The following is a 27,717-nucleotide window of genomic DNA, read 5'->3' on the forward strand; positions in this document are numbered from 1 at the left end:
TGGGACCTAAATTTTACCCTGAGTTGCCATCCACTGATTAACCCAGCGCTCTTCTGTGGGCTGTTTTTGGTAGGACCAGGTACCCTCCCCAAGACCTCTAGCATCTTAAGCAATTAATTACTGCTTAGTGCTGTTGATAGCATGTTCTGTCCTACATGTAGTCTTTTCTGTAGTGTATTTTGTTTGTATGAGGGACTTCTCAGCGTTTCAGCAGTATTTCAGGCCTGTTGGATTGGTGGGGGGAAGCAGAGAGATTCAGCGCCTGAGAATAGCACAAATCACAGCGCTGTGGCAGGCGTGAACAGTAGGGATGGCGTCTGCTCTGCTCATGTGAGGACTGTTAGTGATCTGGTGCCTTGTGTGGGGCACTTCAAGGTGAGGGGAGCTGGGCACTCTATTGTGGCGCCCTTCAACAAACTTGGGGTACAGAAATATGATAACGTCACCAACTCGTCATGTCCTAGAATCAAGGCCGAAGGGATCCCAAAGGTTGAGCAGTCCAGCTGCAGCCCTGCACTGACACCAGACATACATTCCCCAGACAGATGGTTTTTAACCTGTTTTTTACATCGTCCCATGGAGCAAATTCTGGGTAGAAAGAATTTCTTAATATCCATACCAAATCTTTGTAGGAAACCAGGAAGAAATCTGCTTTCACTATTTGACAGTGAAGGAGTTTTAACAAAACATAACACAGCCTTTCTAACTCTACAAGCGGCAAAGCACTGCCACAGATTGCCCAGGATTTCTGACCCATCAAACAACTCTTTAGGACATGTCTAGGTGACACGTGGGCCTGTAGGAAACCATCTCCTCCTCTGTCCCCATTTGTAGGGTGAGAGGTGCTGCAGGTGTCGGGAAGAGGGCAGAGCTGGTTTTCCATTTGTCCTTCCTGCCAGCTCCAGGCGGCAAAGCCCAGCAAGCGTCACCTGCGGGCATCATCCTCTGAGCCTGCCTTCTCACCTCCCTTGGGGATAGCACAGCTGTGGCCCCTTCTTTGCCGGTTTGAGCTTTGGGCTCAATCATCCCTCAACCCAAAAGCTCTGTGGCACCATGGTACCTGTTCGTGCAGCGCTCGAGCTCTCAGTACTGGTGTGGGGAAGGTGTGGATTTTACTCCTGATGTTTCCCCTTTGTGGGCACCTGCCCAGGGGCTGGTGCAGCCCATGGGGGCCAGGGAGAAGCCCCTGTAAAGGGGCACATGCTCAGTTTGTTCACAGAGTCATGTTTGCACCCAAATGAAACGTGCTCTGTGATTGTGGGCTCAGACATAATATTTATGCTATCCTCCGTTTTGCTCTGAGTGAATATGCTGTAATTTTGGCTAATTACACAATATGTCAGCAATAATTGCAGGGTGTTCCTCAAAATAAATAATATATCTTGTGTGCTCTGCTATCCATACTTATGAGCATGCTTTAACCTTCAGTAGCCAAGGCATTGACTGTGCTGGAAAATGACAGCTTAGGAGCTGTAGCTACAACTTCATTTCCATTAAACTTCTCCTTTTTTTTAAATTCCCTTACCTGAAAAAGCTAACCCTGCATAAATTCTGGAACAGCCCTATATCTCTCCTTTATGCTTTCCGTTCCTGTCAGGCTTTGGTTTTCTCCTCATCAGAGCTCAAGTCAATACAGGTGTAGAAGATTGCTCTTAAAAGGGAAATGTTTTGAAATTCTAACTGCTGGTAAAACACACTGGATCAACAGAGCAACACAAACTGTGTCCTGGAGGAGGCAAAGACAAACCCAGGAGTGTAGCTATATGAAGAATTGATTTTTTAGTTCTCTGGTCAAATAAAAGAAGGTTGTGGGGAGGAGGGGATTCAGATCCAATGCAATATTTAATTCTTCTTAAAATGAAACTTTGGCTTTCATCTCCAACTCTTTTAACATCCTCTTTTTTCATTAAATTTCCGAACAAATTTTGTCTCAAAAGAAAAAAAATAAAAACTTTTACCCTTTTCAGATCTCCGTTTTTATCAGATGGAGTTTGTATACAACTTCAGCCACTTTCACTCTGAGTATTTTTGACAATTAAAATATTGAGCTGAGCAATTTCACCGGGAGGTAATCAACAATTCTGTGCCAAAATAACTGCTGGCATTTAGGCCATCAGTTCTCTTCCACTTGCCATCCCATTGCTTTCACCCGTGGTGGTCTTGGGGACCTCTTTTGCCCCTGCAGTGCTGGAGATGACTGTCTCGCCCTTAGTGTGTGTTCAGGGACTGCTCAGAGTGAGTAACTCATGTATCACATACATTAGTTTGGCATTTACCTTCTAGGAAAACCCATCCAAGATTTTGGACCTCTTTGTCCTTGAGCCTTGGTCCTGACGTGGCTGTCACGTGGGGTTGGGAGCTCGGAGAGCAAGTGAGCTGCAGGGTGACTTAGGGAAGTCCTAACAGGCTCTTACGAAAAGGGTGGCCTGGGAGAGACATGTAGCAGTTGGTCCCGTGTTGCACCCCCATTTTTAGTGCCTTATACGAGTCCTTTCTCTGCCCCTTACCTCGGACTTGTATTAACATCTGTGTGAAGCTGATTCCTTGGGTATGGGAGGGCCTGTGTAAATGCCAGTGCAATGCAACCACATCCTTTCCACCTACTCTACAAGTGAGAAGTGTACTTCCCTGGAGGCACTCATCTTTGTAAGAGCAAAGCAGGAGTAGTGCAAAGCTTTGCACATGTCTGCTCCTTCATGTCGTGGTTCAGCCCCAGTTGGCAACTGGAGGGGTGCAGGCAGGCAGCTATGCCAGTGCTGGAGGCCTAATTACTATTCCTCTTTGCAGGCATCAGCACAGGAAAAGAAATAACTCTTCTGGATGTTCTTTTTGCCTACAAGGTGCCATTCTGCTCTAGTGACTCACTGATGGTGACAGGAGCAATTGCTTTGATGAGTACTGTCACTGGCTTGAGCCCATCATCCCTCTGACTTAGGGAAATGTCATTTTCAGAAGGTTGTCCTTCAAATGCAGAGGCCACTCCTCTCGGCACAGCCTGTTATTTCATGTAATGCATCCTGGAAACACCAGTTGTCTCTCTGTAGTTATTAGCTCTGGGTGGAGATTCGCACTTGAGAGGAGTAAATACATCAGTGTGCCATGCAGCCCTATTGTCCCAGAGTCATTTTCTTCTCAAAATAAATTCCCTGTAATTGGAGGGTACGCTAACCCTGTAATCATTTTAAACTGGAGCTGGGCATGGCCTTCATTCTGCATCACCGGGAAAGGAGTTGGGATCAACTGTTTGGTGCCCCCAGAGTCACAGACCTCAGGAATAAATTTCTTAGCATCAGTCAGTCAGTCTGTTTATATCTCTCCATCCTACTCACAGGCTGGGTGACGGGCCCGTGTGTTAAGCTGAATGGCTGTATCTAAACTGAAGGGGTTTATGGTGGCTTTGGAAAGTGGGGCTGGATGCCTGGCTTTGTTACAGAGCCCCTCGTGATGCTTGAGCAGCCACCATTGCCCACCATGATGTGACCCTCTGTGCAGGCAGCCTGAGGAGGTGTCCAAATGCAAGTATCACCAATGCTCCTTGCCTCCTCTGGCTCTGCAGCGCACGCATTTATTTGCCCTCTCCCTGCCTGTTCCTCAGGATGCTACAGGCTGCATAGCCCAGTCCCTCCAGCCACCTGCTGTGGGCTTCCTCCAGGCAGAGCACGTCCTTCTGCTCTGAACAATTTTGCTGAGTTTAGACATGGAACCAGTGGAAGACATTTTGCGGGGCTGGGAAATGTCCTACTTGCCTCTGCCTGTGTGCTTTCCTGTACTCGGTGACTCTTGTGGCAGCTGAAAATGCTCAGCACTTTGCGGCAGGATTTCCTATCTCATTACCTGAGTGACACAGTTGAAGTGTCCTCCAGGATCCCTGTGTGCGGCTCAGCAGTCACACATATGCAGCATCTGCTAAAGGCTCATGCTCTGCCATGGTCACAGCTTGGAAGAGTTGGGCAAGGTGTTCAGCTGCGGGAAACACCCCTGGTCTTCAAGGGCAGCAGCTCCTGTCGCAGCTGCAAGTGCTGTTATTCCTGAGTTTCCCAGTTTGGGTGGATTGAGTGAATCATCGTAGTGAGTTGAGCTATTAAACTTATGCCAACAGTGTTGCATTTAATTGGAGACAGCCACTTACTTCATCTTAACTCCAAACACCCTGGAGAACTTAGCAGCTCCTGGATGGGAAAAAAACCCGACATTTTTCTCCCTCAGCTTTCATCTTCTCTTTCTCCCTGAGTTCTGTGCTGATGCCTGTCACCATAGTAATCTGCATGGAGCTCACTGATGCATTTTTGTGCCAAGTTAATACAAGCCTTCATTAATACTGTACTTCCGAAGGAGGGATTTCGGTGCCCTTCTCTGTCTGCATCTGTTTGCAGTATTTGGCTTATCGAGTATTCTGGAACCCATCCTTTTCAGGGGAGGGGAAATGCAGTTTCTGTGGTGGCACTTTAAACATGGAGTTAATCTAAGTAAATTAGGAGCAGTTTATGCTCTGACTTGAATGCTGGTTTTGGTGCGTTAAGGATTTCAGTGCTGGTTGGGTGAGTCATAAATCAACCTCCCATTATGACAGCCACAGCCTGAATGGGGGAAAATAAGAATAATGGAATGTGTAAATTCCAGGCTAAAATGTTTAATTGCAATAAACAAATGTTTAAAGAACATTTAGATGAAATATGCTCCTGAGATGTATTACAGGTCCTATGTTTGCAGTCACATCCTCAGCAAGACTGTTGCACAGGCACAGAAGAGTCAGCAGTACGCCCAGCTATGGTTCAGATCGGGACTGCAGATGCTTTCTCCCTGTGCCAGACCAATGTCCTTAGCAGGTACCAGAGGGGCTGTTTCGGGCGCCTGCTGCTGGCATCTCTGACAGTCCTGCTGTGCTACAACCAGGCAGAGGTGTTGAGTCAGAGCGCGTCCCGCTGCAGAAAAAAAGAGCAAATGGGCAAGTCTCCTGTCGATATTACGCAGTAGGTGCCTTTCTTCCACCTCACTGCAAGTTGCTGAATATAAAATGGCTTCTTGCCTCCTGAGCTAGTGGAGTCCTCTATTGTATGACAGCTTGTTGCATGGAAAACAGTAAACCCAAGAGCTTCAGGGTTTATGCCATAACCAACAGAAAGTGTCGCTGGCTCCCAGAACAGTGACTTCTGGAGTCGATTTCAAAGCGGTTCTGCACCAGCAACCTCGAGCAGAGGCCTGTCTGCCAACCAGAGCATTGCTATGAGTTGCAAGAATCCTCAGAGCCAGTGGCTCAAATCCCTGAAAGGTTGCTAAGCCCTTCCTATTTTCAAGAGATCATTGAAGTAGCCCCTCTGAGATCCCTACCATTAACTCAGAGAGTTCAAATTAAGGTGTGAGTAGGGTCTCGTTGAGTCCCTCTAGATTTCCCAGCCCAAGGCAAAGTGGGGTCTGGCTTACTGCAGCCTCAGGTAATCATATTGCTGTAAAATGAGAGGTATTCTGTGAATTGCAAGAAATGCAGCCTTGGCAAACTGCCTTCCATGACAGAGTCTCAATTGGAAATCAGTGTTGTGCCCCATTACTTGGTCTTCCAGAGTGCAGGATTTGGATTGGCTTGAGCCACCCTACAGCCCTTGATAGAGCATGGGGTTCCTCACCACGAGGTTTATGTGGCTGCACGTGGCCAGATCGTGTTTGTGCTGCTGCTTTGATGATGGGAATAAGCAGGAGTAAGTGTCCTGAGGGGGTCTTTGCTAAATGGTGCATAACCTCATAGGTCCTTTCTGCCTTAAGGGAAGTTATCCTGCTTGTGTGTTCTCCATTTTCCAGTTAATGGGGCGAGTTCCATATTCACCTTAAATAGCAGAACTAAAAGAAAAGGTCATTAAAGAGCCAGTGATATTTCTGATAAGAAGCATTTCTGCCAGTGTCCCTGCCAGAGCTCTTGCTCTTTTCATCATAGCACACAGCAAATACCTTAAGCAATGCCTATGGTTTGGGGGTGAGGGATGTGACTCTGTGGGGTAACTGATTTGCACATGATCCCCTGGCCTTCTGTGAGCACATCCACATAGATAAAACAAACTATGGGTAAGCACCCTGCACCTTGGCAAGCCCCAGGAGTGTGAAAATCACTGTATAATTGTACAATAAGGTGGGAAGCACAGCAGCTGATGGTGAACTCAGATAACTTTAAGGATCAGCAGCAGGACAGCTGAAATGAATAATGACATCATCTTATTACCATTTAAGTAGAGGCAAGATTAGCAATCGGAACATGACTTAGTTAGCCTCAGCTGTGTCAAAGGGTTTGGAAAGTTAAAAGCAGGGCGGGCAGAGCTTGTAAGCTTGTCCTGTAGAAAAGGGAGCAAGCAGGATGCTCTTCAGGGAATGTGAGCATCTCCCTTATGAGGAAAGGCTGAGACACCTGGGTCTGTTCAGCCTGGACAAGAGAAGTCTGAGGGGGGAATCTTATCAATGCTTATAAAGTTCTAAAGGGTGGGTGTCAGGAGGATGGGACTGGCCTCTTTTCATTGGTGCCCAATGACATGACAAGGGGCAATGGGCATGAGATGGAACATGGGAAGTTCCACCTGAATATGAGGAAAATCTTCTTTCCTGTGAGGGTGCCAGAGCAGTGGCACAGGCTGCCCAGGGAGGCTGTGGAGTCCCTTCCCTGGAGACATTCCTGTGCCCCCTGCTCTGGGTGTGCCTGCTCAAGCAGGGGGGTTGGACAAGATGATCTCCAGAGGTGCCTTCCAGCCCCTGCCATTCTGTGATTCTGTGTGGTGAATTGGTCACTGGATGACTGCTCTAAGAAGGTGCAGCAGCTGAGAACATCTTCACCTTAGGGGAAACCCCCCAGCCTGGCAGATGCTGCAGACCAGGAACAGAGCTATGGTTTAGCTCTTGCTCCCTGTTACTCTTATTGGTCTGCTCTGCACTGTGACTGTGCCATTGGGGGTGCTTTTTGGGGGTGATTCTCTCCTGCATCTTCTGGGAACACCACATTTGAAATATATGAGTTCACTTCATCAGCATAAGGAGAGGGACTGCTGATCTTTCTCTAGCGCCACCCTGGCCCTGAACAGCTTTAAAGTAAGCAGTATATATAGTATTTCTTAAAAATAGTATTTCTTATAAAATAAAGGTAAAAATATACCTTTGCATAACACGTGGGAATCCTAATAGCATGGGGTCTGTACTGGGAATACACGCTGTGTGGAAATCTCTTGGGTTTAGTTGGTACTTTGGGCTCAAGGCATGCATAACTTCTCTTTAAAATCCATTCTGAAGTACTTGACTTGTGTTTACAGAGGTGCTAAGTTGGTGCTGAAGTCTTGTCCACATTAGGTCAGTTCCATTTCTGCAAGGAAAGCTGCTCCTACAGGAAAATAGAAAAGTGTATGGAGTAGCCTGAGTGGGAGGAATAGGTTTATCCAAGTGCATTACGCAGTATTGCTCCTTTAAAAGTCAGGGGATCTGAGACCCCCTTGATGTACAAGAATGAGGTTAGAGAGTAGGTTTGAGTTTGATTCTTGGTGAATTATAGAAAGGAAGCGCTCATGGCAGGGTTTGTGCTTATCTGCACTGCTTTTTTTGTCTTTTTTTATGGTTTATTTCTTTCTCTTACTGATTATAGCCAGAAGCAGTATCATTAAGGGAGCTTTAGACAAATAAAAGTATCAAGGTTGCAGAGTTTTATTTTAATGTTCCCCCTCCCAGTAAGCACTGGGAGTATTGCCTGCTGGAAAGGGTTGTTGTCTTCCTTTTTTTTTTGTTTATTTCTGTGAAAAGTTCTCAGTCTATTTCATTGTCTTTCTGACTTACTGGGGTGTCCCACTATCCTTCTTTTCCAAGGAGACCTGCTGGTTTTGCGATTTTTTCCTACAAACTGCGGTTTTCAGCATGATTGCTGCAGCGTAAGGGACAGCAACATTGAAGACTGTGATAAAATTGCTCTGTAGATGGAAAGAAGTGATATTAAAATACAACAAAGGTAGGGAGTCGCTTAAAAGCCATGTGCAGAGTTTTGCCTGTAGGAATTGCAGGAAAAATCCTGTCCTGTGATCATACAGTTCTCTCTTCAGGTAATAATTCTGTAGTGAGCTTTGGGGAGAAAGATAGGTAAATCCTTGTTCGTCTTGTTCCTTGTTAAAAGCTGCTTTCACCTAAAATTTTGTGTGTAGGCCTCCCAGCCACATTGTTTGCTGTATGAATGACAAATCCCAATATCCCACTTTATGCACAGACATGAGACAAGAGGTTCAGCGTAGCTGATTGTGTTTGAGCTGGTCCCTCTGCAATCAGCGGAGAGATGCAGGTGGTTTCAGGACCCTATGGACCTGGCCTGGCTTGCATGTTGCTTTTTGGGATGCAAAGAGAGGCTGGTTCAGGTGTAGAAATGGCTGTACTAGGTGAGACAAATCTCCCATTGCCCAGACAACTGCCTAACCCTCCTGGGCTGTGCTCTGCATTAGAGGAGAAAACTCAGTGCTGGCTACGCATGCCTCTATGCTGCACTTGTATGTAGTTCAGATAGACACCCAAAGGTGCAGCCGCTTGCCAGCGCTTCTCTCCTGTAGAAAGAGACCCAAGGAAAAGCAGAAACGAGGGAAGGAGAGATCTGTATGTCTTCAAAGTGCTTTGTGACCCTTTGGTGTCTGGAAAAGGCATTCATTTGCTGGTGCTGCTTCCTAAATGAGTCTGGGGAGCAGGGATGGTCCTGCAGAAGAGGATCTGTGCAGCATGGAGGGACAGGAACACTGCCGCTGTCAGACCGTTAGGGCCAGGAGGGATGTGGTGGTCTTGTGTATGGCTTAGAGCTCTCTGCTTCACTCCACTTGAGTTTTACTTTGAGTTTGGGTGTGAGCCTCAAACTTCAGCAAACCAGGTCAGGTCAGAAAAAAAAAGCATATGTAAGATAAGAATTCTCCTCCAACCTGTCCCTAGGCAGGCATTGACTCAGAAAAGCCTGGAATTATGAAGAGGGCAGTTGTTAAAGCTTGAATCAGACCTGACTGTGTGTTTATGTCAGATCAGTAACAAAAATGGACGCTGGGGCTTTACCCCACGTTTTACTATGGTGACACTTAGCCTTCTGGTGCAACAGCATTTGCATCTATAGCATGGATGCAGGAGGACCTCAGGGGATCTTAGGTGCTGTTTTGCTAAACTCCAAAAATGACATGAAGTTACTAATGATGAGTAGATTTGCCCTATATTTAATTCAATAGGCTATTTAGTAAAATTGGGAGAGGTTTTCATGTCCTTCCAAAATCATTTGCATGATTGAAGTATGGTTTGTGCCCTGAAGAAGGAGGAAAGGGCCTTCTATCCTGTAGCTAAATCATCTTCCCAAGAAAGGGGAAAAGGTCAGGGTTGGTTTTTATCTCTACTTATCTTCATTCCTCTTATCCTTGAGGCGGTTTAACACAAGATCTCCCCCCTTCCTCACCACACAGAAAGCCTCAGGCTGCAGGAACATCTTCTAAACCTCTCCTGCTGGGAGCTCTTCCATTTTGTGCAAAGTACCAGAGAATAAAAATGAGGCTAAGACTCATTCAGGGACTCAAACATAGGTCTCATCAGAGAGTGCTTATTAGTGCCTTTACTATGGTGGTATTAGATAAAAGAGAGGAAGGGGACAGGCTCAAGGAGGGTGGTGCAGTCATCTATCTGTGCCTGAGAATACAGCTTTTCACTTCCTCTAGCTTTGATGTGCTTGTTAGAAAAGGAAGTTAAATCAAGCTTCTGTGTTCAACAAAATAGATATTACATTTTGGTAAGAAGAAAGCAAAACATTTACAGCTATCTAAGTCTCAATTTGACATACTGGCTTGACTGGTGTTAGCTCTTAGTAGATGGCCAGTACAACTGTACTTATTTACAGTCCTGGATTTGTCACCCTGGGAGAAAGCCTGTCTGCGGTCTACAATGCTTTGGTTGCTATGAAATCACTTTTTAAAGGCAGCATGGAAACCAGCTGATACTGAGTTATTCAGTGGCTTTTGTAGCTACAAAATAGTACCCGACTCCCCTGGCTGGTGGAAGGGCTGCCGAAGCTGAAACCCTTTGCACCTGCAGCCTGTCTGTATCCAAGGTCCCTGCTTGCTGCGGGGGGGTGTGCCTGTGCCGAAGCGCAGGCTGGGTGTGCAGTCCTCAAATGGAAGTTGTACAGCGTGGTGCAAAATTGTTAGAGACAGGGGCTCCTAATGGAAACAATTAACACACAACGTGACCAGAGTTATATAACAGCTATGGCTTATTAAACAGCCTCACTAGAGGCATGAAAGATGGGAGTCTGACGAAATTTTGGTATGCTACACTGGGTTTTTTCCTGTCTATTGAGCCAGCAGTAACTAGGTCTTATTTACTTTTGGTGGGTGGTCACATAAAACCACAAACTCCTGCCACACAAGGAAGGTCTCTGCCCTCCAGCTAGTGTGTCTGTTCACGTGTAGCCGCTAGCTTGCTTTCCAGAAGCAAAGCCTGTGACAAATTCTAGGACTTGCATGATTAAAATTGAATTTCTTTTTGACCACTTAATTTGTGTTTGACTGGTTGGACAGCAGGGAGACAGGCAGTAATGCTGCAGACCTCTGTCATGTGAGTTCATATTGTTTCTGCTTTTTTAATGTTTTCCTCATCAGCACAGGTATGAATTGTTGCAGAGGCAATAGGGAAGCCCCTAGCCAGTCCATTAGCTAAAACCATGACACTGGCTCATGATGTACAGGGGCTGGGAAAGGACACTGCTAGAGGCAGAGTGATTCTCATCTACCAGAGTATGTGGCACGTGTTTTGGGAGAGAGGAACATGTGGGATTTTAAAACAGAGGCGTTTTAGGATGCCCATAAATGCTTCAGAGGTCATTTTTGGAGGTGTCTTGCATCTGTTCCTTTCAGGATTTTGCTCCCCGAGTCCTACGCAGTTGGACTCATGCAGCCTGATTAAACACTCGGTTACTTTGGTTTTACACCAGTATAATACCATTGATTTAAATATACTTTCATTGGCATAAAACTGGAACTGCATGATAGTGAATCAACCACACAGAAAACAAGGTAGTTGGCTTTGCAGGCAGAATAAGAAACAATACGTAAATTCTTTGCAACACTGCTAGCAAATAGTCTTCTGAACAAGTGGCATATTTAGAATACACAAGCTGTCTAAAGACTTTCATTTGGTAGGTAACTTTCGGCAAAGCAATGTTCCATAAATCTGTTACTTTCTGCTGCACCAACTATGCATTGCGTTTTACCTGCTCATCTGATCTCCATTTTATTTGCCTGTACATCTATGTATATATGAATATTTTACAACCACGCTTGAAAGGAATTACAGAAAGCTGTCTTATCTGCCAAGCACTTCTACATTTACTCAGGGCTTAATGGGGGCCCAGCAAATTGGGTCTCTTGCTACTTGCTGCATGTTTGGTATATCTAATAATAATAATAATTTTTTTTTTTTTGCAGAACCCCAGCTGAAAGGAATTGTGACAAGGTTATTCAGCCAGCAGGAATACTTCCTGCAGATGCACCCAGATGGTACAATTGATGGGACCAAGGACGAAAACAGTGACTACAGTAAGAAAAATTAGCCTGTTTTGCAACCCAATTACAATCAAATACATCACCTAGTGAGTCTCACTTGTGCAGCTCTATTTTGGAAAAGATCAAATTAGGAAGAAGCCAGCTGTTTTCTGCATGTTTTTTCTATCTATGCTTCCCCTTTAAATCTTGCCTGTATCATTTCATATGTTTCCTCTCCAATCTTCTTCCCTCCCGCCCTGATTCTGTAATGGCCATATGGGTGGGGTGGAGAATAAAACCCATGATTTGAATTGCTGCCAGAAGAGAAAGGAGATTATATTTATACACATGCCACGTGGGTAAAGGATACGGGGAATTCTCTCTCCAAGGAGAAGAGGAGAAAATAATTTTCACTATTTTACCCTGAAAATTCAGCAAGCATCAGGAATTTCCAGGCTGGAGAAAACCAGCTGTTCACTAAAGTGTAGTGCTTTGAGGCTAGTGTCAAGGCTGAGGGTATCAAATGACCTTTCTAAAGGAGGTAATTTTCCAGAACCCTGTTCGAAGGGGTTGGGTTCATGATGTCCAACAAAGGACAGCAAAGTGCAGCAGAGCCATGTAGGTTTAAAAATGATGTTCATGTGCAGGAGCCATATTGGTTTAAACAAATGCAGAGCAGTAGCCAATATTTCTTTTGCAAAAGAAATAGTTTTGTCAATAACAAAGCTCCTCAAAAGGTTAAAAAAGGTGCAGGATATTTTCTACATCATCTCTTCATTTCATAGGCCTCGGATTGATGATTCTGAGAGGGCAGTAATAAGCTCAGATCCTTGGTGCCACAAATATCAACAGAGTAGGACTCAAGTCTTGATTTGGGTCATCCTATGTTGGTTTGAAGCTCCCTGTGCCACTGCTGAAGGGACATCATATCTAGCTTCTCCAGCATGGAAAGTGTCTTCCCAGTCATTACTAGAGATGAACAGAGGTTGATCTGTGTAGTAGGATTGATGGAAGCAAACTTCACGTACTTTGTGAAAGGCGGAACCTACTTAATTTGGGGACAAATCTTGTTCAAACCCAAAGAAGCTCCTAGCTGGATTGAAGGCATCCTTCCTTCAGGAAGGCAGGGCCTGAGCTTCAGGTGAGAGGTGTCTGCAGTGGTGCAGTGCACGCAGTAGGGCATGGATGTTGTCCTGTGATGGTGCATTTGGACAAAGGTGCAAGGTGGCTGCAGTCCCACATCTGTAGAGCTTGCCCCCATACCCAGGAAGCTGGCAGGGTGCTGCGGTGGGAATGTTGTGTGTGGTGGGGCTGCTCTGCTGCAGCCAGCTCAGGGCTGAGGTCCATGTGCAGAGCAGTGCACGAGAGAGGACCTTTGAGAAGATGGCAACTAAAATTGTGGGAGACTGGCAAAGCCCTTGTGAAATGACCCAAGAGGCTGCATTCACCAGAAACTTGGCCTGTAGCAGATGCAAGTGTCAGGTTCTAGTCCCCTTTTTCATATGCTGGTGTTGAACAAATGAAATACCACAAATGGCAATGACACAACTTCTAATTTACATTGGAGTGGGAGAACCTGTTGCCCTCCCCACGTGTACTTTTACTCAATGAGAGACTGAGCAGATCTCTTCCTACAGGGTAAAGAGTCTGGTCTTGTGATTTTCTCAGGCAGACACCAACACATGTGATGAGTTAGAGGCTTTAGTGGGCGCGTAATGACCCAGACTTGGGTTGTATTAGCTGCTTTTTCTTAAAGAAAAAAAGATGTAGGGTGTTCTCAATCTGCAGAAAATCTTGTTGGAGGCCTATTTGTCAATGATATGGGAAAAGCTGCTGGAGATGACAGGGATTCATTACCCTCATCTGTCAGTGAGGACTGAACAACAAAGTAATGGGCTTAAATGGAAGGAGAGATGAATTTAGGTAAACAGCAGAGGAGACTAAAATGTAAGAACAGTCCTGCAATATTTCAGGCTGGCAAGGGAGATGAGGGAAGCTGTTGCTGGCTGCACCTCTATGGGTGCAGGAGAACCTCCTGAGTCCCTATGACTGAGGCTGGGCCCCAATCGCCCAAACAGCTCTTATTTATGTATCCCATTAGAAACGCTAGAGATCAGTTTGACAAGGTGCTGAGTACTTGTGATCCACTTCCACCCAGTCTTCTTAATTGGAAATAGATGGGCTGAAGGTCACTTCTAGAGTGTAAATTTATCTGGTGAGATGGCAACCCTGCCTTGGCAGCTTGGTGGGACAGGAGGCATCTAGCTGAAGTGTGCCAAGCCACTTGCTCAAAGTCATGGGCTATGTTGGAAAGTTTAGTGAAGTTTTTTGAGGGAAGATTGAAGCCAAAGAATTCCCCATCCCCGGATCTCACGGGATATCAAAAGAGAAGGAATCCAACCTGAAAATGAAATGAAGTATGTGCATTGTTCAGTTTTGTTTAAATTTTTACCACAGACTGTCCTTTATAAATCTGCAGTTTAAGTCAACATTTTATATTATATGAAGCTTCCAATTACAGCTTCAAAACAAGATCACATTTTTCACTTTGGAAATGCCAAAATAAAGCACGCTGACTATTTTACCCTTTTCCATTCTTCCAAACATCTCAAATTTTGCCCAGAAAAGTCAAAACTCATTTGTCTAAGTGAACAGCTTGCAGATTTACTTCTCTGGTATTTTCTGTTTTAAAATATTTCTCCAGAAGATTACTGTCCAGCCAGTCAGCAGTATGTGCAGTATTTCCGTGCAGGGGCAAAACTCATCAAAGACCAGATAGATAATACTTCTCTATCCTTGGAGAAGGGTTAGTTAACTCACATGCACTGGCAGAGAAGGGCAATCTTGATGGCCACAGCAGGATCCTTCCCACCCTGGATGACCATCAATTCTCCGTACAGAAGCCATCCTAGCACAGTTAAATACACGGTGAACACAGTGTTCCATACATTGGCTCTGTGTTCTGTAGCCACACACTGATTATTCAAATTAGAATTACGAAAGGAAGCTTATTTTTCAGGGAATGTATTAGGTTGGTTTACTTTGGCAAAATAGACGTTTAAAATGAGGCACGACATGTACCTCAGATATGTCTGATGCAATTAAAAGTTCTAATAAAAATCCAGTTATTTATATAAGAGGAACTGCTAATATTTAAGCAATTTTTAAATTAATTATCTGGTGCCCATTTTATGTGTGTTCTTGAGAGGCTGATGGCATTTATTTTCCACCTCCTCTCACTTAAAGAAAAAGAAGAAAAACCCAGAAGCCAAGTTCTAATGGCATTTGAATGGGCATCCAGCCAGCTTCCCGCGAAACAGCTCTTGGGACATCTGTTCCTTATACCGTGCAGTTAAAGACACGCCATCTTAATGTAAGCAAGAAGACAGATTCTCTGCCTACTTGCATTGGGATATATGAAGAATTTTCTTTTAATTGGAGCACAGTTTCATGGTGTACAAAGTCCTTGTTTGTGTTCTCAGTGATGTTAGATATGAACCTGAATTTGGGGCACTATCTTTTCCTTCCAAATCCAGTGATCTCAAATGGTCTTTCAGGGCTGACTTGCTGTCAGTGCTTGAATTATTATTGCTCTTTCATGGGCTGAGCATGTCCCTTTCATGGGCTGAGAAATGTCCCTTCTTTGTGAGACCAACTGATTGTCTTCATTTGCCACCATAATCCTGCTGAAAATCTGAAAAGCCTCAGCAAATTGACAGCACCCAAAAGACAGGTCAACTGTACTGACCAGGTGGAAAAAGCCCAACATATCTAGGATATTGTTGGGGGCTTCGCAGCCAGAAACACAAAAACAGTTAAGACTGGGGAAACCTCTGGAGGTCTCCAGTCCACTCCTACTTGGAGCTGGGTTATCTTCAGCTGTCCAGAGCCTTGTCTAGTTGTTTCAAATGTGTTCAGGAATGAGCTATTCCATATCTTCATAACCTCTCTGGTTCCAGTGCTGCACTGTTCACATTGTGGAGAATTTTCTTTATATTCAGTCATAATTTCTTTGAGGCTTTTGTCTAGTGCCTCTTGTCCTTTCATTGAGTTCCCCTGAGAAGGGCCTGTCTCTGGCTTTCCCTTCTTTGAATAAAGCAAATCCAGTTCCCTCAGTTTCTTCTCACATATATGTTGTACCGCAGCCTTCCTCACTCCCCTCAGGGTCTTAAACCTCCCCATCTCATGGTGCACAGAGGCTGCTGTTGCCTATTGTATCCTCCATTGGTTTCTCCTTATGGGCAGCACAAATGTCCTGTTCCACAATGTATCACCTGGTGTAGATTAGTTTAGCTTCTCTGATTTACTATTATTTAAATGAGCTGAGCATATGGAGCACATCTTCTATATGGCATGTCTTACTTTACTTTTCTATTTCTGTAAGTTAGCCCAGACTTATAGCCAAGTATGCATTCAGATTTTAAGAACATGGTATGCAGCTGATAAACTGCCATAAGATAACAGTGTACCATGTATGGCCAAAGGGTTTAGGACTGGAGCGTGCTAAAAGTATTATCATCAATAAGCAGAGTCAGGTATAAACGTACCGATGGTTGAAAATGGTGAAATGTAATGAACGAAAATAGGCAGAAATATTCAAGGTCTTTTTTTTTTTTTCTCTTCTGCCCATGAAGTAAGAGTACGCCCATTCCACGCAGTTGCAGATGATATAGAAAATTTAGCATTTGCAGTGGAGAAAGAATTTTAAAAGCATTTGTTAAATTTTCTCTTTTTTCGCATCATCAGCACACCCTGTGGTCAGTTCTAGTCTACCACAGCTAGTCCTCTTCCCCATCTCTAAATCTGCTGTTTCACATTAACCAGAATTTTTTTCCTCACAAAAAAATCAGACAACTTGCTTTTAAGGTTGGCTGAGGGTTTTTCCCCCCCATTTGTACATTCTTACAATAAAGCTTATAAGCTTTGAAATCTGTTCCAAAACGAGATGAAACATTCATTTGGAAGCATGATAACAAAAGGCTTGAACGTCAAAGGGATTTCTAGATTTGAGTGCAGAAACAGCTCTGAGAATTTACAAAGTTTTGATTGGCCCAAACCACTTTTTTAATAGAGGAAGACATTTGCTTCCTAAAACTTCTTTGGCTGTCAGTTACCTGTGTCAGATGCATGTCCTACTTGCCTGCCAACTTGCTCCCCTGCTCTGCAGTATGTTGCAGGAGATGCTCTGCCGTGCCTAAAAGCCATGATTGTGGGTGTTGCTGCCATGGTCTGCAGCAGGGTCCCAGGGAGTTTGGGAACTCGCAGGGGTCTTGCTGCTGTAACACAGAGTACAACAGGATTGTTCCTGTGTTCCCTTAGCATGTATAGGTGGAAAGAGAGAGATCTGGAGACATGTGGGTTCTTTCAATGGAACTTCTCACCCACTAACTCTGGGTATTATCACCTCGATGCCTAATGAATGCTTTGTAATGGTCTGTCACAAGTTTTCTATGTGAGACAAATTGGCTGTAGGGAATGAATGATGATGCCCATTTGGTTTCATTATTAGCAGTAATATGCTCCATTTCGCAGTGGGGAGGAAAATTAGGGAAGGGGAATTGCTTATAAATAGGCTTGTTAATTGCAGAGGGTTTTAGACCTTCAAGGTAGTGAGGAAGTGATCGAAATATAAGCTTGCCTTGGTTACTGAGCTTTTCAACAGTAGAACTGTGCTATAACGCAGCTCTTTAATGCTGAGTAGCTACACTGGGTTTGTCTCATCTGGAGACAGTATCAGGGTAGCACCACCCTTGACTCCAGTTGTGCACAAACCAATACCCAGGCTGGACTTCATTTGCTGTATACATCTGTTGATGTCCTCCTTCAAGGTCACATAAATATAGGCAATTGCTTTGCTAAGACTTCAGCACATACTTTGATATTTTACTGAATATGGTACTTAAAGACATGAAAAGGGCCTGGAGGTGGGTTTCCTTTCACCAATCTTGGGGGTACCTCCCTTTCAGGCAGCTCACCTAGGGCAGTCACCCAGTCCTCCTTGGGAAATGAGTGAGGAAAAAAGGGCATTCATTTGCAAATGGAATTCATTAATCCCTTTTTGGAGACAATCCTGAAACCAGGTCACCCAGGGCACCTGTTAGATGTCTTGAGCAAAGTGGCTTTCTATCTGCTTTTTTCAGGTTTTAGTTGTGAAAGGGTATGTACCTCTGGCCTTTAATCAAATCCACCAAGAGTTCAGGTCAAATGTAACCAGTTTTCCATGACATTTCATAAACCCTTTGGGCTCTGCTTTTTCTCTTGGAAATTGTGTGACTCCTGGGACTTTGGGTCCGAATTTGTAGTCTGAACCACTGGCTGCAAGGAAAGAATCAAGCCACAGGTTCAGTGCTTTTCTCTTTCTTTCTCAGTGCCACCCCCACCCCCCTGCTTCTCTCCATGTTGGCTATAAATGAGGGTTTTTTCTTGGGAGAGGAATCGAAACACAATTCTGGCTCCTCGTCTCTGCAATAATTCACAGGTTGTACATGAGGGAAGTTCTTGTGAAGCATCTTTTTGTTGAGTTAAATCCATGCACCCATGCATTACCTGGCACGTGCATATCTAACCAGTCTCCTCGGGGCAGGGGGTTGATGTTGAGCTGGACTCTATTCTGTCCCGTCATAGCAGTGTTAACACCAGCCTGGCCTGAGAAGCTATACCATTTTGAATAGGCCATTTCAGCAAAACCTACTTTATCCTTCAGGGCTAACGTTAAATCAGCAGTTGTCCAGCTCCTGTGGAAGGAGAGGCTGGGAGACAGCACAGTGAGGAGGACAGTTTCTCCTAGAGCCGTTGTGTGAAGACCCCTTTGTGCTGTGCTTGCTCCAATATGATGTGTCAGGCATAAAACTTTGTAAATGATCTATAAAATGAATCAGCTAGAGGATGATGTCCTTAATGGAAAATATGAATGCTTCACTGCATGCTCTGTCACTCAGTCTTTTCTCTGCACTCTGCCCATTAACAGGTCTCCCCTGGGCTAATTTGAACACCCCAAAGCTCTTGAAGTTTTCTGCAGCCTTTGGCAAAGAAGTGTGTTAAAAAGCCATAAGAAATGCTTCATGAATGTGGAAGGGGCAGTCTAACCTCATAACTAGGGAACAAGAAAAAATATTCTTGTTTCAGGGCAGTTGCACGAGAAGAGACCTTGAATGAAGTATTTTCACTGTGTCTGTGCTCACATTTCTGCCCAACCCCATGCCCATATTCCCATAGCCTGACCTCCCTGGAACTGGGTCTAGTTAGCTCTTTGTAAACTGAATCATGAGGGGTCCTACAACATCTGGATACTCTTGTCCTATAAATCTCAGTGGAAACAAAGCCATGCTAATGCCTCAGTGTTCAGTCTATCAACAGTGACAGTCCTCTCCTCTTTGGGCCCATTCTGTTAGAAATGTAGCAAAAGTCTGACTGTACATTAATGTGTGTGCTCGCAGGAAAGGTCTTTCAATGAGATACAGGGTCTACTTGGAATCAAGCAGTAAAGTAAGTAATTAGGAGGAAGTAGTTGCAATGCTTTAATCAATAAGATTGCAGTAAAATTGAGTATTGAAAGGTCTTGTCCTCTTCTGTCCTATCTAGTGCTGCTTCTGAATGAGGAGCAGTGCTCTGGTCCTGGAGTGGAGTGGTATCTCTTCCTGAGTTTCTTCATTCCCTTGACAGCAGGGATCACAGGGGCAGACACACAGTCAAGTTAATTTGCATCCTTCCAGCTGTGGTTGCTGTCTGTATACTCTTTTAGCATATGGCAAATGCAAGAAGTGTAACTAGGCTCAAATCTGTTTCAGGGGGAACTAAACTAAGTTGTGTTGTTGTGTTTGCCAAGGGCAAAAACGTGTACATGTGCATTTACCACAGCTCAGCTGACCCATGGAAAGCTGTTGAGATGCGCTAGCTTGAATGCATGTATGATCCCTTGGCGTTGCAAAGGCAGTGATCAGACAGGCTGATGGGTGTGTTAAGGCTTCTGGGAGGTAGCCAAATTCAGTACTTCTAAAAATTTGCTTTCAGCATTGGCCCCATGTCCGCAGACCTTTCTGTAGCTGGAAGCAGGACTTTTGATTCTAGTTCAATATCTTTTGTTGAGATTCAGATGTGGGGTGGGCTGGCCCTGCAGCAAAAAGCAGCAGCAGCCACTCAGGGTGATGTCTCCATAACCTTTGCTTTTCTTTTCCTTCCACAGCCCTTTTCAATCTAATTCCTGTGGGTCTTCGCGTGGTGGCAATTCAAGGGGTGAAGGCAGGTCTGTACGTTGCCATGAACGCTGAGGGATATCTCTACAGCTCAGTAAGTACTTTATGCTGTTGGGGTCCTGGAGTGGTTTGGTTTTGCCAGTGGGAGGGAGGAGACTGCATTGGGACTTGCAGCTTTTTCTGAAAATGGTCACGTATCAGCAAACCTTTAAAAGCAGGAACAGGGGAGATGCTGCAAGGCCATGAAATATTCACTTTAAAGTCTCTCCACAGAGATTCGTGGCAATATTTCCTGACCTGTGAAGACAGAGTTTGTGTTCCTTTGAGTAGTTATTTAATGTAGGTCACGTTGTAGAGGAGGCTGTGTGGTTGGCTGGTTATATTCTGGTTTCACATTTGTGAAATGGCATGGACTGAATGGAATTGCTTCTGAATTGTGCCTGGATAACTGATCGCAGATGGTGCCCCAATGGGTCATACTCTGCTTTTGACTGCGGTGTAAACCCACAGCAATACACTGACTTCATTAAAATGGTCCTGGACTATTCTGTTAGTGGAGTGCTTCAGCAGAGCAGATTTTCCTTGTATCTGTGTGGTCTTTTTAATGCACATAAAAGATAAGTGAGGCATTTTTTACCAACTAATTCCCCTATAACTTTCTTAGATGGCATGAAAGGGCATGAGGTTATTCATAAGATTCTCATTTGAAGTAAGTAATTGATTTTCACAGTGAATAATTGATTCAGTGATTTATTAAATATGGCAGCCCTTTGTCAGAATTTTTTATGCTTCAAATAACTTTGCTCTAGTTCTACATAATAAAAAGTGATAGTTAATAATACACTTCTCATTTCTGTAGTTACGATATCTTTAAAGTGTATAGCTGAGATTCTTATCCCATCTGCCTTTGTGTAAATTTACAGTGCAGCATTTCTGCTCTTGTCTAGGCATTTACTTTGCTTTAAAAGCGTATGTGAGATTGGAGAGAGGACCACTGAAAAGGCACAGTCCAAGTCCTATGCAATGTTTCCCAACTCTGACCATCCGTCTTCATTCTTTGTCAGTTCTAAAGCACTTGTGTGGTTGGGATTTCCCCCTTTCCTTTGGGAGGCAGCAAAACTTGGGCTCCCTAGTGGCTCAGGGTAGAAAACAGCAAGTGGATTTGTTAGTATGCCTGGCGGGTTAGGTCTCAGAACTGGCTGCTTGTCAAGAAGAGACTGAGAGATCAATCTGGATCTCTGTGGATGCCAGACGCTTCCTGTTCTTTCATAGCCCAGTAAACATAAATGACTGCTTCTAAATAAATTACATCAGTTTACTAACAATGAAAACCTCCTTTCTTTGTAAAGCTATTGGAGTCCTGAAGGTAATACCAAGCATGGTGTGGTACTGCATTATCATGTGTGCTTTCCTTTAGGCACATAGTCAGGGGAGTCAGGACAGATGTTTTGCCCTGTGTTTGTGCAGTGCTGGGCATGAAGAGGTCCTGGCCCAGCTCTGAGGCTCCTCATACTACCGGTACCCCATAAATGAGGACTGCAGGGAAGCAGTGTGTGTCACAGAGCCACATCCAGCCTGGGTGGGTCTTTTTGGAGCAATGAGGGGTAGCGTTTCCTGAACAAATAGTGCAAGGGAGGGAAGTGTGGGGCTCAGGCAAAAGAAGCAGAGAGTTTGGAAGCATGATGTTTGACAGCTGAGAGTTTAGAGACGACGCAGAGGAAAAGGATCTCTTGCTAGCAGTAGTAAGGCGATGCAGAGGATGGGATGGACATACCAAGACATAGTGGGCATCAGGAAGACCATGTGTCCACAAAACACATGTGCTAGTCATATGAAGTTTCCTAAAGGGCACCAGATCATACATGTATTCAACTGAGAGTGGTTTAATGGGGCCTGCTGATTCCCAGCAAATGTGCCTGTCTTAAATAGGAAAGTTAATCAGGGAAGGCTAAGGATGCACCATGATGGCCAGTGGTTAATGAAGTGGATGCCATTACATGCCATGGCTTGATGGTATTCAGCTCTGTCTGAACTAATCAGAGAGTTAAACTGTTCATTTCATCAACATGATGCAAGGTTTCTGCTTGCAGTAAATGGATGCTACTGGCCCATCTCTAATCCAGGAAGATGGAGCTCACTGGACCCAATTTTCTTCTTGTATTGACTGGTGGCTCTGTCTCTGTCTTACAACAGTAAATCAATTAATTCACTGGGCCTTGGAGCAGACCCCAAAGCAAGAAAAAAGAAAATTTGTGGATAAAGCCTGTTAGGAGCAGGGAGCGTGGGTCAAGGCACTCATAGCATCAAAGACAAGGATGAGACTGGAGTCCTATAAAAGAACTGTATATGCCTGTTCAAGCAGCCTCTTTTGGATGCAGTTTTCTTTGTGGGGTTGGGATCCCACTCCAAGCCAACATTTGGCATGGCTGTGTCAGTCTCGAAGACCATGCTGGAGAACTACTTTGACAGGACGTGACAGTCTGTTCCTCTGTGGGATGAGCAAGGCCCCTGGCCATGCCACCTGGACCCAACTGCTGCCCACACCAAAGGATATGTAGTCTCTGCTCCTTTGCTTAGCAGATCCTGAACTACAGCTTTGCTTTATCTCAGGCCCGTTTCCTTGATGTTGTGCATGTACCTATTTTTTACTAGCATTTTCTGAGGCATTTCTGAAAAAAATGGGTAAATATTTCCCACAGGTATTTTTCAGTCATGCAGATCCATTGATAAATTAACTTTTTCTGCTGTTTGGCTGCCTCCCCTGCTGTCTGTCCCAGGCCTAGCCCTGCTAGGACTTCCTGTAACACCCTCAAGCCCAGGACTGCTTTCAGATAAAATGCAACTGTCCAGGGAAATGTGGGTTGGTTTTTTGTTTTTGTTTCCCCCCCCCCTTGAGCCCAGACTGTGGCTGTAACTGAACACATCATCACTGTGGGTTTGTTTTGTTTTTGTTTGGTGGTGGGTTTTTTTGGTGACATTTAATCTGTGTGCGTCAGCTGAAACCTTGGCTGACATCCTCTGCCCTGGATAAAACCAGAGGTTATTATCAGCCTGGTCTCAGAGGCAGTTTGTGCCAGCTCCTTCTGAGTTTGGGCCAATGGGCTTTTGAATGAATGGGTTTAGAATAACTAGCCCTTGGAAAAAGTCTTCGTGGTGCTGATCAGCACAAAAGAAGGGCTGAGTGGGGTCCTCTAAAGCCAAATTTGGTGAGAAGGCTTTTTGCAGAAACATGCAAGACCCTCCTATGTTCTTGGCCACATTGATACCTTTAGCAATGAGTTTCCTCATCTCTTGTGTTCAGTTAGGGATGGTGTGAGGTTGGATTGCTGGGTTGAAGCCAACCATAGATCTCTAGCCAGCTTCAGAGGCCTAAATGCATTAGATGCCAAAGCCTCTTTGCTTGGGAAGCAGCTGTTTATGACTTCTGTGCGTAGTTTACTTACTCTAGATACCTGATTTTTTTTTTTTTCCCCCAGACAAGGTTATTGCTCCCTCTGAGGTCTGCTGGGGAATTAGGTGCTTAGTGGGCAAGAAAATCAGGTCTTGGTCTGAGGCACCTAGCTTTGCAGGCAGTAGGATGCAAAACACTCTTCAGAGCAAGCTTGCAAAGTCATTGGTGCGTTCCCATTTGATTTCTTTTAATTTAGAGCAGCTGTAAATTCCCTGGTGATGCACAAAGGTTTTTATTAACACCTGTTCTGGGGAGTGCCGTGACTCTTCTGAGGATCCACTGTTAGCATTTTATGCTAAAGTAAAAATATACAGAATGAATGAAGGGCAGTGGGTATTATTTGTACTGTCTTAGTGCTTGGGAAGCTGAGACCAAAGGCTGGTAGTTGCAGACGAGGGAAACACAGAATAAAGAGGTACGTCCTGCTCCAGTGAGTTTACAGCCCAGTCGTAACGGGAGAAGACACAGAACATGCTCTCCTGTCTCTGTCTGGAGTTAATAGTTCCACCACCAAATTAATTCCTACTCCTGTATAACCTTTCTCTGTGAAGTTTCTCTCCTCAGTGCCCAGCTTTCTATTACGCCTGCTGCAACAGCTCGCAGGGGCGTGGGGAAGGGAGCACCTGCAAAGCGTTTTGCCTGAGAGGCTAACCTGGTTCTCCTGGAGCAGATGCGCATCATGGGGCTGTAGAGCCTCCACAGGCCCACCCAATCACTCCACGTGCACTGAAATTGCAGCTCTCAATATGATGATATGTATAATTCAGTGGCATTACAGCTGGGATTGGTTTTGCCCCAAGTGCATAACACTTCTTTTCTAAAATGTACTGCTCTCAGATACTCCTTGTTGTTTAACTCAGAGTTCTAATTATTTTTGAAATGGCAAATCATCATACATAATTTATTGGAAAGACTGAGAAAACCCTAGCAGAGATACAGAATACAGAGGAAAAAAATGGGTCGCTCAGTATGGTTTTACAGTGTAAACCTGCGAGTTTGAAATGCTGAAATTAGAGCTTGAATCACTTCAAAGATTCCTGCTAAAAAGGGAATGATTATGCACAATAAAAAGCCAATCTAAACAGCATTGAAAAAACCCAAGTCATGTTAAGAGCTCGGTGTCTTTGCATTTTCTTTTTCTTTGGTTTTTTTTTTTCTGCTCTATCATTTTGCATAAACATGTCTTGCATAATAAGCATCTGGGGAAGTATGTATATTAACTGTATTTTTTAATCTGCTTGCAATGCTATAACTATTTTGCTACAACTCCTCTAGGGTTGCTGTGCACTTATTTACATCATTTCAAGGTCGGGCTGGAATCAATAATGCTGCATTCTCTCCCCTAATAGGCTTGGGGTGTTAAACCTGCTCCTGCCAATGCCATTTCTTTAATTCCTATTTGACCTCTAGTGGTGCTAGTTGATTCAGTCAGAAGTACGGATAGGCCAGGCAGGTATCTCCCTTTTGCATCTCCCTTTTGCAAACTTTGCAAGCAAGCACACTTGCTGGGGGGATTCCCTAGTTTACATGCCTCATTAGGGAGCCAGGTCATTGGAGAGAGAGAAATGTCTCCAAAGGCAAAGCACAGCAGGAGCCCTAATGTAATGTGCTTTTAATTTCCCTCAAGAGTATCTACTCTTCTTCACTGGCTGTTTAAAGGGGCTTGCTGAATGAAGGCATTAACTGGGAGATGTAAAACTCCTCCTGTCCCCTGGCTTATTCATAAATATGGAGGGAACAAAATGGATGATCAGGGAAGCAGCTGTGCTGAGGAGAGACAGCCCCTGGGAGCAGATTCCTGCCTTACATCGAATGTTCTTAAAATACAGCTCCTGCCGGGCACCCTGGCAAGGCACCCTCATAGCATGGAAACTTGTAAACACAGCTGTCAGTAGGAAAGTGGTCCCTTTTGCCTCAGTGCGATGCTGGTGCCCACATTGCTCTGCTTGGCTCTCAGGAGCTCTTCAATGGTTCACCTTTCCTTTCACCCCAGCACAGTGAGCTCCCCCGTCCTGTGTGTGACTACTACAAGTCTAGCAGGACCTGTCCTGGCCCACACAGGCTCAGGGGTTATTCAGGGTTTTGTAAGAGCTAGAAATGGGTATGACCTCACTTGGCAGGACTGCTTGGACTGCTTGTCAGATGAGGAGAGCTGGGACAGTGCAATACTGTGGCTTTTTTTTTTTTTTGGGTTGGGGGCAGGTTTCCCATCTGGCATCCTGTTGTGGGACCTGTATTCCCTGAACTTTCCTAGCACAGCACCACAGCGGGGCTCCTGCAGGAAGGGTGCTGCTCTGCACCTTGCATTGACATCTGGGATGAATTAGGTGAGACTTAGCTTTCACCTATTCAAGCAAGAGACTGTTCAGAGGGCAAAATCAATAACAGCAGGACCTAATCCTGTTTTCCTAGCTAGCTGTTCCTTGTCTTACATGATTGCAGTGCGAATTATAAAGAATAAGTATGCTTCAATTAGAAGTGCCTTCTCTTAGCCTTGGTTGCACAGGATATTTAGGAATGTGTTATGTTCCACCTAATGCCAGCTGGAGGAATGGGGGTGGGACCTTCCCCTTTGTGAGCAGTGGTTTGTCTGCTGGAATGCGTTATGGTCTTTTGATGAAATTTCATTTTGGAAGAAAATGGAGGGAAAAACACTCCAGTGCTGCTGAATTACCTCATTTTGACACTTCCCCAAAGAAACATTACAGATTCCCATTTTGAAAGAACTTCAGTGTGTTTTATATTGCTTTACCATTCCTAATAAAATCAGAACAAAATGTTTAGATTTTGGTTGAGTATTTTTTTTCCCACATGATTTCCTTGAAGTATGGAAGAGGGAGGAGGATAAAAAGCCAATGGGGAGGGGTTGCTCTAAATTGTAAGGAAGGCAAGAGTAGAAATTGAAGAGATGAATCAGTCGTAGCTGCCACCTTCTGCACAGCGTTCCTTCTGCCGATTTCCTTGAGGCCAAATGTACAGGTCTAACCTTAGATAAGCAGGCAGATGAAGTCTTCGGAGCAGGTACTAAGCAGCAGTAGCATTGCATAGAGCTTGCCCATTTTTCACCTGTGCATCATGTGTGATCAATTAACCACTGTAGGGGAAATGATGAGGTTAAAGCAGAATAGTTGATGGCCGTTCAGTGATTGAGTTGGATTTCTGAAAGAAACTCTCGAAAATGTCTAGACTGAGGACAAGACAGTGTGCAGGGAAGCCCCTAGTTAGCATAGATGATGTGCCAGTGGAGCTCTCATCCCAGCAAACAAGAACCAAAAGCTGACTGTTGCAGTGTCGCTCTGGAGAGGCAGTTGCAGCAGAAGTCCCTTTCATTGCCTTCCCTTTGCATCCCGCAGGCTGGGAGGATGCAGGATGGGCCAATAACTGAGCTCCTCTCCCTGGGTGAACAATTTGTTTTTCCTCACTCTCCAGTCTGCTTTGCTTGTTTTTAATGCCATTTATCCAGTGTCTTGTCCATAAATAGTGCTATTGTCTGTTTTCCACAAGTGAAATCTAGATTAAACTCCAGTACATCAGGGGTGAGAGTGAGTTTATTAACATTTTTTTTGTGTGGTGGAGGGAGGACAAGTCTTGTCCTTCCTGGGTCCAGGGCTCTGTTTGACATGAGAAGAAAGGAGGAAAGTTTTGAGCAAAGACATATTTGGCTGAGTTCAGGTATTTGTTAATGAAGAGATTCAGAGCTCCTTTCTGATAACGCCCAAGTCAAATACAGAATGGATAAAACTACTGAATGGTGTGCCTTTGCCAAACAGTGACTAATGGCTCTGGAGGCGAAAGCAGGAGATACAACAGTCATAGGCTGAAAAAACCAAGCAGAAACCCTACTGACTGTGTGCATGTACTTATAACTGGGAGCCAAGTGATAGAAAACTTTTAAAATGAGGAACATTGTTGGACTGTAATGCAGTTTTCCAGGGGAAAGGGAGAGAGGTTCAAAACACCTGGGCTATTTCAAGCCAGACTGGCTGAATCAGTGGGGAATGTAGTGTACTGTAGAGGAAGGGCCTGGATGGAAGCCTGAACCATCCCTGCCCTGCTTTTGCTGTGAAAGGGTACTATCCTGACTAAGCACTTGCAAAGCAAAACTAGTTTTCTTGAAGTGTCTGAATCATGGGAGCTGAGTTCAGATCCTGTATATTTAAGTTTCCATGGATCCCGACATACAGGGCTGGCTTCTGGCACCTATAGTTACATGGTACGGTGCCTCACAGGAGCCTCGTGAAATTGGTGGAGTCAGCATGCTCGGCAGGAGTTACGATCATGGCCAAGGAGCTGAAATGGCCTTAGACAAGATCCAGTTTAGCAAAGCACTGAAATTGCACCTTGATGCAATCCGTGCTCTCTGGTCTCCCCTGTCTCAGGGACATGGGTCCTGGGGGTTACCAGCCACTTCCAGTTGTCTCTTCTGGCGTCTCTTCTGGAAGAGCCAATCCTTACTGTAAGGACAGCTCCACATCTACCCAGCTTCTCTTGCCATGAATTCATCTGTGAAGCTGCGAGCGGGGTAGAAAGGATCTGTTCATACTACTGGCAGCCGGTCACTGCTGTGATGTGTTGC

At 44.7% G+C, this 27,717-nt stretch overlaps 1 protein-coding gene across 3 annotated transcripts in view; it reads left to right on the forward strand.

Annotated features, from left to right (window-relative positions):
- The window catches only part of FGF12 (fibroblast growth factor 12), a 238,928-nt gene that overhangs the window by 137,635 nt on the left and 73,576 nt on the right, over positions 1-27,717 (forward strand). For all 3 annotated transcript variants that reach the window (XM_075098956.1, XM_075098954.1, XM_075098955.1), the window contains exons 2-3: positions 11,442-11,552; positions 19,681-19,784. In XM_075098956.1, coding sequence (XP_074955057.1) covers positions 11,442-11,552; positions 19,681-19,784 — 215 coding nt within the window. The remainder of the gene's footprint in view (positions 1-11,441; positions 11,553-19,680; positions 19,785-27,717) is intronic.

The sequence above is a fragment of the Phalacrocorax aristotelis genome, chromosome 7 (assembly GCF_949628215.1).
Source record: "Phalacrocorax aristotelis chromosome 7, bGulAri2.1, whole genome shotgun sequence".
NCBI lineage: Eukaryota > Metazoa > Chordata > Aves > Suliformes > Phalacrocoracidae > Phalacrocorax > Phalacrocorax aristotelis.